Below are 16090 nucleotides of genomic sequence, written 5' to 3'. Positions count from 1 at the left end.
TTTAAGTTCAGAAGATATCATAGTTGACCATATCCAAAAATGAACTAATGCCCCACAGGATTACATTGGTCATGTAGCAAATGTTACAGAAAATCTAATGTGATGATTTCATTGTTCTCTATTCTTGTTGAACATTAATTATTTTGGGTCAAGGCAATGACTGTGCTGTATGTAAGTTCATGCTTAACTGTACTTTACTTTTGACTTTGTATTGTAGGGCTGCAATGAAAATGGCCAACCTCGACCATGTATTTGATAAAATGTTTACCAATCCTAAAGACACTCATGGGGTAAGAATTGTGTTTTGCTCTTTTGAATCCTTTTTATAATTTTGGTCTAATTAATTCATTGCAATATCTGGTGTGTGTAGGAGGCTGGCTCAGTATATGCTGTACACCTATTGGTGATTCACCCTGCACTGATTAGGGTAAGAGGTCATTGATAACCAAAGCTCTCAAGGGGTAGCTGTGGAGAGCAGTTAAGGCTTGCTTATTCAGGAGGGTGTAAAGCGGGTGCATTTACAACACAGTCAGTCAGTGAAGATTACACAAGAAAGAACCCCACTCGTTTTTAGAAAAATACTGTTGTGTTTATTATCCACCAAAACTGCTACTATTTTGGTATATCTCCTACCCGGAGATATCAATACTCAGAAAAGAAAAGATACTTCAAAGCAGGTAAGTAAAGCACATAAAACACATTGACCTCCATGAGGGGGTCAAACCATATGCTAAGTAAATAAAATGCGAGGTGAGTACCCCAACGAGACTAACACCCAAGAATCTGGAGGCCAGGGGATTCACAGAACCCCCACAGGTAAGTAACTAGTAGTCTCTAGGCGCCTGTGTGCAGAGGTGATACTCCGGGTCAGTGTCCCTAGGATGACACAGGGACGTTGCGTTTGGAGTTTTTCGGATTTAGGACCCTTCCCAGAGGACCCAGAGGAAACGGAAACCCGTTGGAAGAAGGAAGGTTGGAGAGCACCCCCACCTGTGGATACCCAGAGAAGCAGGATACCTACACCAGGGAGCCCAGATGCATAGGTGTCAGAACCGCCCGTTGAAGTCAATGGGGATCTTCGGAAGTCCAGCTGCTACCGTGACCCATGGACCAGGCTGGCAGAACCCAATCACGGATTCTGAATGAGGAGCACCTGAAGAGAGAGGAGACAGAGTCCAAACCAATCGAAGTTGTCTAGGAACACAATGCCCACCCTTAGCACAGATTAGTAAATTGTTTGCTTTTTTCTAATAGAGAAAATAATTTTGCATTTATTCAGTCTTGTGTGTGTGTGTGTTTTTTTTTTTACTTTTTTATATTGCGCCAGTCTGAAAATATCATCTTATACAAGATTGTGTGGGCCCCTATACATTACTGTTTGTGAACCAAGGCATTCTGTGACAAAAAACAAGTCTCCTTAGCACCACCTTCTAATACACATTCTGCATCTTCAGGTATGGAAACTTGGAGTTGCAGTTGTGGAGACCAGGCGACGATGTAGGTACACAAGAGCCGTCCACAAGCTGCCCCATGATGGTCGACAAATTACAGGAGGGGCAATGGCCAGCAGAACCGCCAGTACACCTTGGCAAATGCAGCAGGCGCGTTGCAGGAAGAAATGCTTAGTTTCAGACCATTAAGGTCTGAGGAACTCACCCACCACAGGTAAGTCAGGGCCGGAAGCCAGCGGGAATTGATGGATGACCCCTGAGCTCCCTCTGGCAGTAGGCACAGGGAGACGTGAGGAGGCGTCAGCAGAACAGCAAGGATATAGCAAGCAAGCCCATATCGCAGGAGATGCAGTGAGGATGTTGCTTTTGAAGCAGGATGATGCTTGAGGCTCAGGCTTCTTGGAGCTCGAAGAGCTTCGGACTGGAGAGTCAACAAGCCTTGGCAGCAGCAGACAAACGCGGTGCACGGGGATGCAGTTCCAGCAGTTTCACGAGTGATTGCAGTCTTCCAAATTGCACAGAAGACCGGTCAGGCCTAGGAAGATCATCCAAACCACCACCTATGTTGTAGAGCAGTGCTTTCCAAACGGGGTGCCGTGACACGTTAGTGTGTCACACAACCCGGTCTAGGCAATGAGGTCTAGGCATCATGCAGGACGGTACTGCGCATGCTACTGACGCATTACCTGTTCCTGCGGAAGAGCCATTGTCTCCTATGGCGGGTAGCGAGCTGTGATTGGAGTCAGAGCATCGCTGCTGCTCGCTGCCACCCTCCTGCAGACCCGTTGAAGCATCCGGCGGCAGCAGTGGCAGCGAGTAGACTGCCGGTGGCTCCTGCAGTGCAGAGCTCTGCGCAACCTTCGCAGTCCTGTTCAATCCAGGGTAGGGGGAGACCCTCAGCACCATCCCCAGCGACCATCCGGCACTCACTGCTGCTGCCCTCCTGCAGACCTGTGGAACCTCTGGTGGTGAGCAAAGACTGCGGTGCCTCTCGCTGCTGCCGCCACCACAGACTCCCACCCGCCACAGACCCTGTCAAGCTTATGCAGAGGGGGCCGACAGCATCGCCAGTGATGCAGCTCCACATGCTTGCGGCTCCTGCAGTGCTTGCTGCTGCTGCCCACTCCCGCAGACCTATTCAAGCTTGCACAGGGTGGAGGCAACAGCAGCATCACCAGCGACGTGACTCCTGAAGCCCCACATGCTCACTAACAACCTCATACAGCTCATTAAAATAGTAAGTTTTGCTGTTTATATTTAAATTGTTTTCAGCCTTAAAAATATTTACATATTGTTATTCCTCAATGACAGCAGTCTTGGAAATGTATGTATGTATGTTAATATTTTACAAATCATATATTTTGCTAGTAAAACTCGATTACCGTGTCGCGAAGTGATGCATGTCTAAAAAGTGTGTCACCTACATAAAAAGTTTGGAAAACACTGTTGTAGAGCTTGGAAGAGTCCGTGAGACAGCAGGATCTACAGACCGGTATTAGATGTTGAGGGGCCTGCGGCTGTTTGGGAGTGACTCCTTCTCTCCAAAGGAGATTTCTTCCAGCTGTCCTTGATGCACACAGATTCCTTGTGACTCTGGAGGATTACGGCCATGGATATGTGCAGAGCACGGAGACGAAGTTGCAGTAGGAGCCTTCCTACCAGGAGCACTCTTATCTTGAGTCCAGCACAGCCAACAGCAGAGTCCAGTGTCCAGGAGCAGAGGAGTCTTATTGAGGATCCTGAAGACAAGTCTTGCAGAGGAATCGTTGTTTTAGGCGAATCTAGGGTCCCACACTCACAGGAGCCCTTAAGTAACCTTGGAAGTGGGTTGGACAGTTTCTGCAGTGACCCATCTATCGGGCAAGGAGGAGGGTCAGGGAAGCTACCCTTGTGGACTAACCAGTCAGATGCTCCCACGGGCCTCTGCTTATCTTGCTTTCAAGACGGCAGAATCAAGTTGCTACTTGTGGAGCTCTGGGCACCTCCCTAGGGGAGGAGCTGGACAGAGGGGTTGTCACTCCTGTGTCCTTTATGTGGTTTCACACCAGAGCTGAACTGGGGAAAACTAGCTTATATAAGGAGGGCACCAAATGTGCCCTTCAAAGCAATCTGGAGGTGCTCGGAAGCATCCCCACCGTAGCCCAGAGTGGGCTCGATAGCATCCCCTTCCCTAGCCCAGAGATCCCTAATTCGAAAGGAGAGGTGACTACACTCTCCTATGCAGGAAATCCTTTGTACTGCCTTCCCCTTCCTGAGGTAGGCTCTTCAGCAGGAGGGCAGAACAGTGTCTGGGGTCGGCGGCAGCACTAGCTTGTGAGAAGACCCTGCAAGGCTAAACAGGCAAGGGGGGGGTCCTCTAAGGAGCCCCCCCAGCACATAGTATCACACAACTAACACTGGAATTTATGTAGTTGCATGATTCGAACATGTTTGATACCAAACATGACCACGCTCTGAGAAGCCATTATGTAGTTGGACATCTCGAGTTTGCCAGTATCCACTACATACCTTAAAATGGCTTTCCTGCACTTGAAGGGTTCGTAGGTGTGTCTCTGCTAATACAGGGGCACCCTCATACTTAGAACCATGCACCCTGCCCTTAGGCTGCAGGGCCTACCTAAGGGGTGACTTATAAGTTTTAACTGCAGTGACCGGGATATAAGGTAAACCTTATGTTCGAGGAATGTGAGGTGTAGATCACATGCTTTGCATACTCCTGCCATCTAGTGTTGGGTCCGAATGTTTGCAAGTTGTTTTTCTTGGAAGAAGTCTTTCCAGGCAGAAGGTAAGGTGACTCCTCCTTGATAGTGCGCATGGGCTCCATTGTTAGATTGTTTTTCCGCAGAGGGTGAGAATGGAGTTAGTAATTGTAGAATAAAGATGTCCATGCGTATGTATATGTGTAAGAAACTGCGACCGGTTTAGGTACCCGGGGAGGCGGGTGGGCGCATGTGAATCTACCGATCTACATGCCAAGAACAGATGCTTACTGGGTAAGTAACATTTTCCGTTCGAGGCGGGTTCGGACGTGTATTGCTGCGCTCCGGTTCGAAACCATTCCTCGGGTTCCACTCGGTGCACTTTCCACTTACCCTCGGCGGTATTGTTTTAGATCGCATATCCCATTCTTCGCGTATCATATCTGTTTATAAAACTCTTTTTGATCGGGAAATTCGTGGAAGGCCGTCTGGCCTAGCCACGTCGGTCCAACTCGCAGTCCATGGATCAGTCTCCATTTAAATTCTGTCCCAGGTGCCACACAGTTTCCGCGCACCGACTCTCATGAAGTGTGCAACTTGTGCTTATCCCCAGAGCACAACGAACAGGACTGCGATGCGTGTAGATCTTTTTGATCGAAGAAAACGATGACCGTGACCATCGGGCTCGTCGTCACGAAATGCAAAGTCAAAACATCGGCTCCATTATGGACCTCTTCAGTTAAGATTCCGAACAAGAGACTTATGACGCACTAGGAGCTGAGGAAGAAGGAGAACAGGAGGAGCTCGTTTCCGTCTCAGAATCCAGTTCCGATATGGACGAAGAGGTTCCACAAGGTCAGCGTATCATGAGTAATGAACCTCCCTTGCCCCAAAGTCCAAGTCAGCCCAAGAAAAAGGCTACGGTCCCACCTCTGCCTTCGGCCCAAGGTCGGCACTGAGAAAAAGTTTCCAACGCCCCGCCTTCTGGCTCGGCACCGAAACACACACACAAGTCTTTCGGCTTGGGATCGAGTCTGCCACACTCTGGCACCGAGCCGAAACCTTCTGCCTCGAAACCAAAACAAGTCTTGTAGCCAACTCCTTCAACACTAAAATCAAAAGCTGCTTCAGATCTGAAAGCTTCGGCACATAAAACACCGCCACCGAAAATCTTGGCACTGAGACACAAAATGCTCCTTTACCACAACAGGAGCCCCGTTTCGACTTCCTGCCATTGGAACCGGACTCAAAATCGAAAGAACTCTTTATTAACTCTAAAACTGAACATATTTCCACCAAATTGCCACTTAAACGCAAACCAGAGCCACAGAACACTTATTACATTTCCCTTAAAAGAAAGCATGTTGGTACTAACCATTCTATCCTAGAGGAGGACTTTCTCTTTGAGACCCTCAGTACTTCACAAAGATCAACCTACACACTCCCGATGCTCAAAGGTATGTTGAGACATGCATACGACATATTTTTTTTTTTTTTTTTAAAGACCTTTATTCAGAGACACACAATACACGGCTGACAGCCTACAACCCAGTGGACCGGCAGCGGAAGGAATCTTATATGTGTAACCAATAACACAGCCCTGTGCCGTCAACCCGGGGGTACGGCGGCGTTAATAAACAGTGCATCAAATTTGTAGGGAAGAAGGACGTATGTCTTAGGTCTTATTTTCTCTTAGAACCACTTTGAACACAAGCATGTGCCCCAACAGGCGTAAACTTATCTAACAGTCAAAACTCCCCCCCCCCCCCCCCCCCACCCTTCCAAGTGACGGTCCACACTGCAAGCACCTTTGTCCACACTGCAAGCACCTTTGACCTTACTTCCCGGTGGTGCGACCTACGCATCACTGTCTTAACCTTCGGAGCGTACAGAGCAGTGGTATATTACACATCCCCGGGGTCTGCCTGCTCGATAGAAGGAGGCACACAGATGCCCCCTCTGAAATCATTCCACTTGGTCCACACCTCGACCCACTTACGGGGGCACCCTCTTGCCACATAGACGGTTTTTTCCTCTAGCATGCACCAGTCCATGTCTCTGTTCCAGTCTGACAATGTGGGCGGAATGGGACTTCCCCAGAGTTTAGCTATGTTCCTCTTCGCCACCATTTGGCCGAGCGTCACCCAGAGCCTCCCTTTTGGTGGCAGGTCCGTTGGCTCCCATATATTCAGGAGGCATCTCTTAGCCTCCAGGCGAATCTCCACCTCCCACACCTCCTCCATACACTGCACCACCCTGCGCCAGTACCTCTGAACCTTCGGGCAGCCCCACAGCACATGGAAGAAGGTACCAGTGCCCCCACATCCCCTCCTACAGAGCGCTGTGTCAGCCCTCCCCATCGCATGAAGTCTCGTACAGGAGATGTATACTCTATGCAAAATCTTCAATTGGATAAGCCGCAGTCGGGATGATATGGCGACCTCACGCGGGGAAGCCAAGGCAGAAAGCCACTCCTCATCATCTATCTCTAGGCCTTCTGCCACCCATTTGTCTCTGAGGGGGATAAGCATATCGGGGGGATTGTTAATGAGTTTTTTGTAGGTGAGGGATATGGCGTGTTCCGGGAGGTGGCCGTCCAGCAGCCTGTCCTCAAGCGGGGAAGCTGGCGGCAGTTTGGTCTCAGGAGGGATGTTCGACTGTAGGGAGTGACGCACCTGCAAATACCTAAAGTATTCAGTTTGCGCCAGTTCATATGCGTCTCGCATTTGCGCAAACGTACGGATCCCTGTAGGGCCCCAGATGTCCTTAATTTGAGAGATGCCGATGAGGTCCCAGTTTCGGAACCCCTTGGTGCGTCCCAGATTGCCCAATATTTCGGAGGCCCATAGTGGCGTGGCCATTGTGATGACACCCGACCAGCCGAGCTTCTTCTGCGCAGCGCGCCAAATCTGTACCGAATGGAGCGTGGGTCCGGTAAGGCCACGCAGACCTCTCCTCGAGTAAAGCGCTATTTCGTAGTTCCCTCCGGGACGCAGCCATCTATCCATGCCATAGGCTGGATCGTTCCCGTCCCCATACGTCCCTTGGTTTATTGCGGACAAATGGGCCGCCCAATAATATTTACGGATGTCGGGAAGGGCTATACCGCCATCGTACCACCCCAAGGTGAGCTTAGCCAGCGAGATTCGGGGCGCCCCGGCCCAGAGGAGGTCACGGAGAGCGGCCTCGATGGCCGCAAAGTAGCTGCTCGGGACCAGGTCCGGGTAGTTTTGGAGCGCATACAGGAATCTAGGAAGCGCCAGCATCTTAAAAAGGGTTGCCCGGCCCAGCAAGGACAGTGGCAGGTGCTGCCAGGATTTAGCCTCTCTTTGGAGCCGCTGCAACGGCGGCTTGAGATTGTGCTCGTATAGTTTGGCCTTATCAGCGGTGATGTAGACACCCAGGTACTTAAACCCGTCCTCTGCCACCATGATAGGACATGTGTCCGGGAGCCTCGGAGGGTTCCCACGCAGGACGTATAGATGCGATTTGGCCCAATTAACCCGGAAGCCGGAGTTGCGACCGAAACTAGCCAGAATGTCGAGTGCCACTATTATCGACCCTCGCGGCCTGGAGAGATAAAGGAGTATGTCATCGGCGTATAGGGATATTCTATCCTCCCACCCCTCCGTCCATGCTATGCCCTTTAATGCGGCATCCTGCCTTATCCAGGCCGCGAGTGGTTCAAGGGAGAGGGCGAAAAGAAGAGGCGAGAGGGGACAGCCCTGGCGTGTCCCCCGTTACAGCGCGAAAACTTCGGACAGTTTGTTGTTCACCAGCACCCGCGCGAGGGGTTCAACGTAGAGCAGCCGCACCCACGCTATGAATTGAGGCCCGAAGCCTAGTTTGCGCAGGACCGCAAACATGTACGGCCACTACAGGGTGTCGAAAGCCATGGTGGCGTCCAAAGAGACCACCACCGCGTCCTCCTGCAGTCTGTGGCGCTGCCCCAATACCCCATGCAGTCGCCTGATATTAAGGGCCGTGTTGCGATGGGGCATGAACCCCGACTGGTCGGGATGGACCAGCGAAGGGAGCACCGACTTAAGCCTATTGGCCAGCGTCTTCGCCAATATCTTGGGCTCCGCGTTAAGAAGCGAAATCGGCCTGTAGGACGCACAGGAGTCTATGGGTTTGCCTTCTTTTGGTATTGCCACTATCGTTGCTATACGCTGATCCCGGGGCAGCTTTCCCACTGCCCTGCTGTGATCGAACATGCGTTTCAAGTGCTTACTAGTGACGTCCGGCTGGAGCTTGTAAATCTCAATTGGGATCCCATTGGGGCCGAGCGCTTTACTCGGGCGGAGGTCCCCTATCGCTCGCTGCAGCTCGTTCTCGGTGAGCGGGCTATCCAGGGCCTCGCGATCCGCCTCCGATAGGGTGGGCATGAGGATATCGGTAAGGAGGTCCACGGAGTCCTCCTCCGGCCGATCCGACTCACGCTGGTAGACCCGCTGGTAATGCGCGGCAAACTGGTGGACTATTTCCCGGGGCTCTGTAATCGCTCTCCCGGAGTCGGTGCATAGCTCAGGCACCACCCTGCCGGCCCGTTGTTTCCTTTCGAGCCAGGCAATAAGCTTCCCGGCTTTGTCGCCCTGGTCATAAATTCTGCCCAGCCGGTGCCTAGTCACGGTCTGAGCTTCTTGGGTCACCAACGCTTTGTATTCAGCCGCCTTTAATTGCATTGTGTGTCTGACCTCCCGGTCGCCGCTTACCGGCGCCTCCCGCTCCAGAACCTCCAACTCTGCCTCCAGTGTCGCGACCTGCTGGCACTGTTCCCGCCGCCTGGCCGCTATGGCCGAGAGCGCCTCACCCCTCACCACAGGTTTAAATGCCTCCCAGAGGGTGACCGGGGAGTCGACCGACCCAGCGTTTTCCTCGAAGTAGCGTGAGATGGAGGTGGAGGTGTGCTTCCTGGTGACCTCATGTTTCAGATGCCAGGCATTTATTGGGGGTAAGAAGCCCACCCGACCGCTTCCAAATGTGATGTGGGTCCAGACCGGTGAATGATCAGAAATGCCTCTAGGGAGGAGCTCTGCCTCGAGCACCACCATATCCTGTTGCAGCAGGGTGAGGATGTAGTCCAGTCGCGAGAACGAGTGATGCGCCCCTGAGAAAAACGTAAATTTGCTGTCGGTGGGATGGAGCAGGCGCCAGACATCCGTGAGCCTGAAGGCCTCAAGAAAGTCCGCCAGCCACCCATGCCCCTGGGGCAGGTCTCTGGGGGGCTGCCTATCTCGGGAGCCTGAGGCCACTGCATTGAGGTCCCCGCCCAGTACTAGCTGACCCTCTGGAAGTGAAAGGAGGAGTGTGCCCAGGTCTGCGAAGGCCCGGGCCTGGAGGCCTGGCGGGACATACACTGAGAGTAGGTTAATCGTACGGCCTTCCCACTGCCCAGATATAGCCGTGAAGCGGCCCTGCGGGTCAGTCTTGGTGAGGTCTATGTGGAGGGGCAATGATCGACGCAATAGTATCCCCACCCCCCGCGAGCCGGAGGTGAAACCTGCGTGTGCTGCTAGAGTGTAACCACATCTGTTCAGGGCATGGCATACGTTCCCCATCAAGTGCGTTTCTTGCATGAACACCACATCTGGTTGGTGCCGTTTGAGAAATTGTAGGACTATAGTGCGTTTGAGCCTGTCCCCCAAACCATTGACATTCCAACTAAGGACCTTTAAACTTTTCTCCCATCTCCTAGCCATAGCCATGCCTTGTCAGGGTGCTCCGTCCCACTACCCCGGCTGCGTGCTTGCTGACATAGTTCGTGTGACCGCAGATGATCCCCAATTCCCACCCCTCCCTGGTTCCCTCCCCATAATCGCACCAAATAGCAAATAGAACAACCCTGAAAAACAGTGCAATCCACCCCCTCCCCTTCGAATCCAGCCCCAACATCCCTACCCCCCCGTACCTAAACAGACCCCCCCTCCCTGCCCCCTGCTCCGTGGGCTTTGAACTACCCACCACCCCAATTAGCAGAGCGCCTGTCGCCCAACCCTACCCCGGTGAACCCGGGGGGAACCCGACTAGGGAAGTTCGTGGGCCAGCCCCCTCCTAGCCGCCTGTCCATGGTGTCCCCGTTTGTGTCACCCCGCAGGCCACAGCGCCCCACATAAACTGGAGCCAGCCCTGAAAGGGCCAGGCAGGCGTAATGTCTCGTGGCCCAACAACCCCACATTCAAATGAACCCCAAGATATACTTTACAGTCCGGCGTCCTCCTCCAGCCCTCGCGGTCTCATCGACCTGCACCGTCCCTGGGTGAGTCCCAACGGGGGCTGTTCGATCTGGAACGCCAGGACCGCTGACTCAGCTCACCACCCTCCGCACGTTCTGCAGCTGACCCCGGGGAGGGGTGCCCGGTGCTCCGCCGTCGATCGTCGTCCCGCCGGGAAGCTTCCGCCGTCGCGTCCGCGTCCAGCCACTCCTGCACCGCAGCCGGCGAGGTGAAGAAGACGGATTTGCCACCAGAGATGATCTTCAATTTGGCGGGAAAGAACATCATGTACCGGATCCCACGATCCCGTAACGCCGCCTTGACCCCTTGAAAGGAACGCCTTTCTCGCTGGACCTGTAGCGTGAAGTCAGGAAAGAAGCGGACCGTGGCCCCCTCATACTGTAGATCACCGTGCTGTCTCGCCGCCTGGAGGATTGCATCCCGGTCTCGGAAATTCAGTATTTTGGCTTTAATCGTCCGTGGTGGGGCCCCAGGTCTGGGCCGCGGGATCGGGGCCCTGTGCGCCCGCTCGATTGTGAAGAGCTTCGAGAGGCGTTTGGGTTTCAGGTGCCTAAGGATCAGTTCCTCTAGGAAGAGCTCCATGCAGTCCCCTTCAAGGCCTTCCACCACCCCTACGACGCGGATGTTGCTTCTCCGGGCCCTCCCTTCCTGGTCGTCGAGCCGCTGGGCCATCAGCCGATGTTGATGCACAAGGTCGTTCACCCTGCCCTCGAGCCGCTTTTCCGAATCCTGCAGGGCCTTTATGTCCACCTCGTTAGCCTTGGACCGGTCCGCGGTTTTCCCCAGGTCGGCTCGGAGCAGGTTAACTTCTATCGTGATTTTGTCCATTTTGGTCTCCAAGTTGGCCCCCAGGGATTGGATTGCGGCCATTATGGACGTCAAGGAGGGTTCTGCCGGTCCTGCGGCCTCCTTTGCGGCCCCTTCCAGCTGCGGCGGCGCCTTGGCTACGGTGTATTGGTCCAGTTTGTTGGTCTGGGTCGCGGAGCCGCCTTTAGGCCGCATGGCGTAGCGGTTAGCTAGTGGGCCGGCTGCGCCCCGCCTGCCGCAGCCCTTGAATACCGTCTGATCCGTGTCAGCTCCAACCCGACTCGCGCGGCGCGTCCGCGGTCCCCAGGCCCCCTCCAGGGACCAGCACGGAGAAGGAGGCCCTCGCCGCCTACGAGCAGTTCAGTCACCGGGCGCGAGGCGCTTTGTCACACACCAAAAGGCAGCTAGTCCACAGCCACAGTTGCGGCCTCCGCCCGGCGAGCCATGCAGGGCCCCTCAGAGCCACGATCCACTCTGGCACTCACTGCGGTCCGTCGATGGCCAGGCACGATGCAGCCGCCTCTCTCCCGGCCCCGGGCGTCCTCTCAGCTGCAGCCCCCGCTGGGCGAGCGCACCCGCCCTCGGGGCGTCGGAATCCTGCCTCCAGTGCGCCAAGGGTCCAGCAGCGGTCCGCCGCCGCGGCGGGTTCACTCCCCTCCTTGCCTGCACCCCTCCGGGCGCATCGCTGTATAGGCCCAAGCCGGGGCCTCGGGTGGCGCCAGGAGCGTAGACGGAGCTCCAGAGGAGAAACGCCAGACTGCCGCCGCCCGTCGCGGCCGTTTCCCAGCGCCGCGCGGCGTCCACAGGAGTCAGCTGAGCTACCAGGTGGGCACCGGGCCACGGGGAAGCCGGGGGGATCCCAAAGTCGATCTCCCAGCACGGATATCTAGCGGATTTTACAGGGGACACCAACGGCCCCGGCGGAGCTCCGGGATCAGGCGGCCATCACACTCGGCGCCTGGCCACGCCCCCCCGCAGACGACATATTTAAATATCCGGTTGGTGCATGCATTCTTGCCCCTAGAATAGATAAGAAATATAAACTTGCACCATCAGATCCAGCTTTTATTAAAAGCCAATTACCATTAGATTCTTTAGTGGTTTCTTATGCCCGTAAACGGGCAAACTCACAAACCGCAGCAGGTGCCCCCCTGCCAGACAAAGAACCTAAATTTATAGACGCCTCCGGGAAAAGAGTAGCCGCCCAAGCAGCAAATCACAGGCGTATTGCTAATACTCAGGACCTTCTAGCCAAGTACGACAGAGCGCACTGAGATGAAGTAAAGCAATTGCACCAATTTCTACCAGATGAACATAAATCCAAAGCTCAAGACTTAATATAAGAAGGGAAGCTCATCTCTGTTTTAGTAAGAAGACACGCCTGGTTAAGAATTTCTGGGTTCAAACCCCAAGTCTAAGCTTCTATTCTAAACACACCATTTGACAAACAACATCTCTGTGGTCCTGTTGTAGACACCTACTTAGAGAAAATGAAAAAGGACACAGACTTTGCTAAATCTGTGGGAGCCTTACAGTCTTCGTCCAATCGGGGTTGCTTTCGTCGCTCCTTCTATCGCGGGGTGTCAAAAAGTATCTCGTCAGACACTGCCTCTACACCATACAAAGGCAAGAATCAGTCCACCTCTTCAAGAGGTTTCTTTAGATGAGGGTATAGAGGCAACAACGGAAAGGGTAGGGGTAAAGGTTCCACAACACATACCTCACCCTCCCCTAAACAAACACTTGCCTCTGTTTCCCCCCAATCATTCAACACCTGGGGACGTCTTTCACAATTCTTCCCTGTCTGGCAACCAATAAAAACAAACAAAAGGGTGGCTAGGAATTATTCATTCTGGTTTCTGCCTGGAGCTTACCAACAATCTTCCAAACATTCCTCCACGTTCACACAAAATGTCACCACAGCATCTACACCTCCTCAAGGAAGAGGTTCAGTATCTTCTACTAAAGGGAGCCATAGAGCCCGTACCGCTACAATATCAAGGGTCGGGCGTGTCCTCCCTATACTTTCTAATACCCAAAAAGGACGGCTCCCTCACACCCATACTAGACCTCAGAAAACTAAATCATTACGTACAATCAGATCATTTTAACATGGTGACACTTGAACAAGTGCTCCCAGTTCTAGAGCAAGGCGACTTTGTCTACTCTAGACTTAAAGGACGCATATTTCCATTTTCGAATACATCCTGCTCATCGCAGATATCTCAGATTTGTAATAGGGCAGTATTGCCAGCTCAGAGTGCTACCATTTGGAGTCACCACTGCTCCCAGAGAATTCACCAAATGCCTGACAGTAGTCTCTGCTCACCTGCAAAGACAACACATTCATGTCTTCCCGTACTTGAACGACTGGCTCATCAAAGGCAGCACTTACCCAAAGTGTCTACAGCACACTCAGATAACACTCCAGTTACTGCATTTCTCTGGGGTTTACAGTAAATGTGCTAAAGTCTCATCTCCAACCTTCAAACACACAAACCTATCTGGGAGCCACTTTAGATACTCAAAAAGCTCTATCTTGTCCCAATGCAGCCAGAATTCGCAATATTCAGGCTCTAATCGCTCAGTTTCAGCCCAACCACTCACTACCAGCTCAAGTGTACATGCAACTACTGGGAATGATGGCGTCTTGCATTATGATTGTTCCTTATGCGAGGCTTCACATGCGTCCCCTTCAACAATGCTTAGCGACGTCAGTTGAACCAGTCGCAGGGTCATTTAACCAATCTAGTGTTGGTAAACAGCCGCACCCATCGCTCTCTGCAGTAGTGGAATCCACAAAATCAGTCCAAAGGGTGACCCTTCATCGACCCTCTTCCACAGTCAGTGCTACCACAAAAGTGTTGCTCACTGGTTGGGGAGCTAATCTCCAAGATCACACAATTCAAGGTGTGTAGAGTCAAAAGCAAATACATCTCCACGTAAATCACCTAGAGCTGCTAGCAGTGTTTCTAGCACTCAAAGCCTTTAAAATTCACCTTGTAGGCAAATCTGTCCTAGTCCGCATCGACAACATGACAGCCATGTACTATATACAAGAAGCATTAGCAATTCAATAGGTCTCGCATTTGTGAAAGTTTAAGCTATTGGCATTGTAAACAACAATGCCTTTTATTTATCTATTTTGCTAATTAACATAAATAAAAAGCATTGCCATTTACAATGCCAATAGATCAAACTCTTGTAAATGCGAGACCTATTTCATTTCAAAGCAGTGTGCAGACAAATTCAGTAACAGTCTCAGGTCAGCATCAGAAAAGTTGTCTATAATACATGACTGAAGACAGAAGTTATTGCCCAAGAGAACTCAAGAGCTGTATTAAATTTCTTCATTGAAACATTATAGGTTGAAACAGCTATGCTACCCAACATGCAATTACAGAGGAGCGAACTGATAGGTCCAGGCGAGTCAGTGGGGCTGTTGGCATAGATCCTGCAGTGGGATCTATTAATTTGTTGATGATGTACTACATTAAAATTTCCACCGGACAATGGAATCTGTGATGCATTTTTTATAATAAATTGTCATCTTTAATGCGGAATGGGCTCTCTCTTTTTCTTGTTTACGAACACGTTTTACTGCTATGCACTCCTCAGTCTAATTTATGACTTGTAACCTTCACAAGATTATTTAATAAAAAACATTCACCACCAGACAAAATTAAGACTGGCCAACCATTTTTTTCAAATGTAGAAACACGATTTAATACCATTATCACTTAACTAATTTTCTATTATAAAACTAAATATATTGCCAAGAAAAGAAATGTGACGGAATGGGGCTCTGTAATTACAATCTTTCATGTAAAAACAATTGCCTTTTTGTTACAGAAATTGCATGAGTTTAATATGTACTGTTTAACAGTGCAGACATACCCCTTCTGAACGTTAACATCGAAGCACCTCAGAGGTATTGGTGTCATGAAGAATGCGACCTGTGTATGAGTGCTGTACAGAATGCAAGCTATTTGAAGGGGCCGTCAAGCTCGCAACCTGTGAATGACTGCCATGCAGAATACAACCTTTGTATGGGTAGCATGCAGAAAGTTACCCATGTACCGATGCCATGCAAAATGCGACATATGTGCGAGTGTCATGCAGAATTTCACATGTATTGGTGGCACGAGGAAGTTCGATGTGCAGTCTGACATTCCTGTAAGTAGTCAATGCAGCAGCATGGTGCAAATCGAGTTAGTAGCACATATGCACAATTCAGGCATCCGAACAACTACAGAGTGCTGTGTTTTTAACAATACTCAGCTCAGTCCCCTCCTCATCCTGTCACCGGGAGCCTGGTGGAGAGGCCACGAGGGCTGTGCCTGCGCACTGCAGATTTCATGGAAACGCCAAAGTTGTAGGCCTCTCAGCCTGGCCGGGGACAGTGGGCTACTGGCCGCACTGCCAGGGCACCACAGGGCAATTTGAAGACACTGGGGAGGGTGGGACGCAGCAGGGAGGGGAGCAGCTCCCACCCCACAAGCAGCACACCACCAGAGGGGGGAGAGCAGCCCTGCCCAGGTGCTCAAGATGAGTGTCATACAAAGAGGAGGAGGCGGTGGAAACGACAATCAAAAGGAAACTGACATGGACGGAGAAATGACACCCAAAGAGACAACAGACATGCGGAGCGGCACTGACACTCGGAAGGTGACTGACATTCATTGAGGAAACTGACATCTAAAGGTTGCTGACATACAAAGAGCAAGCTGAATACTAAGTGACTGACATAAAAGGGGGAAATGACATCCAAACAGAAAACAGACTGCCAATGTTGGTGAATAGTTTCGGAAGAGGAAAGAGACAGCCAAAGGATGGCTGATATCTAAGAGGAAACTGACATCCAGTGGGGAACGACACCCTAAGTGTGGCCGACATT

At 51.8% G+C, this 16090-nt stretch overlaps 1 protein-coding gene across 2 annotated transcripts in view; it reads left to right on the top strand.

The window, feature by feature from the left end:
* Nucleotides 1-16090, top strand: part of LOC146813794 (cap-specific mRNA (nucleoside-2'-O-)-methyltransferase 1-like) — a 664820-nt gene that overhangs the window by 170821 nt on the left and 477909 nt on the right. For both annotated transcript variants that reach the window (XM_085610257.1, XM_085610256.1), the window contains exon 8: nucleotides 218-290. In XM_085610257.1, the coding sequence (XP_085466383.1) occupies nucleotides 218-290 (73 nt within the window). The remainder of the gene's footprint in view (nucleotides 1-217; nucleotides 291-16090) is intronic.

This window comes from Triturus cristatus, chromosome 6 (genome assembly GCF_964204655.1).
Source record: "Triturus cristatus chromosome 6, aTriCri1.1, whole genome shotgun sequence".
In the NCBI taxonomy this organism is placed as follows: Eukaryota; Metazoa; Chordata; class Amphibia; order Caudata; family Salamandridae; genus Triturus; species Triturus cristatus.
This window is presented reverse-complemented; position numbering and strand designations above follow the sequence as displayed.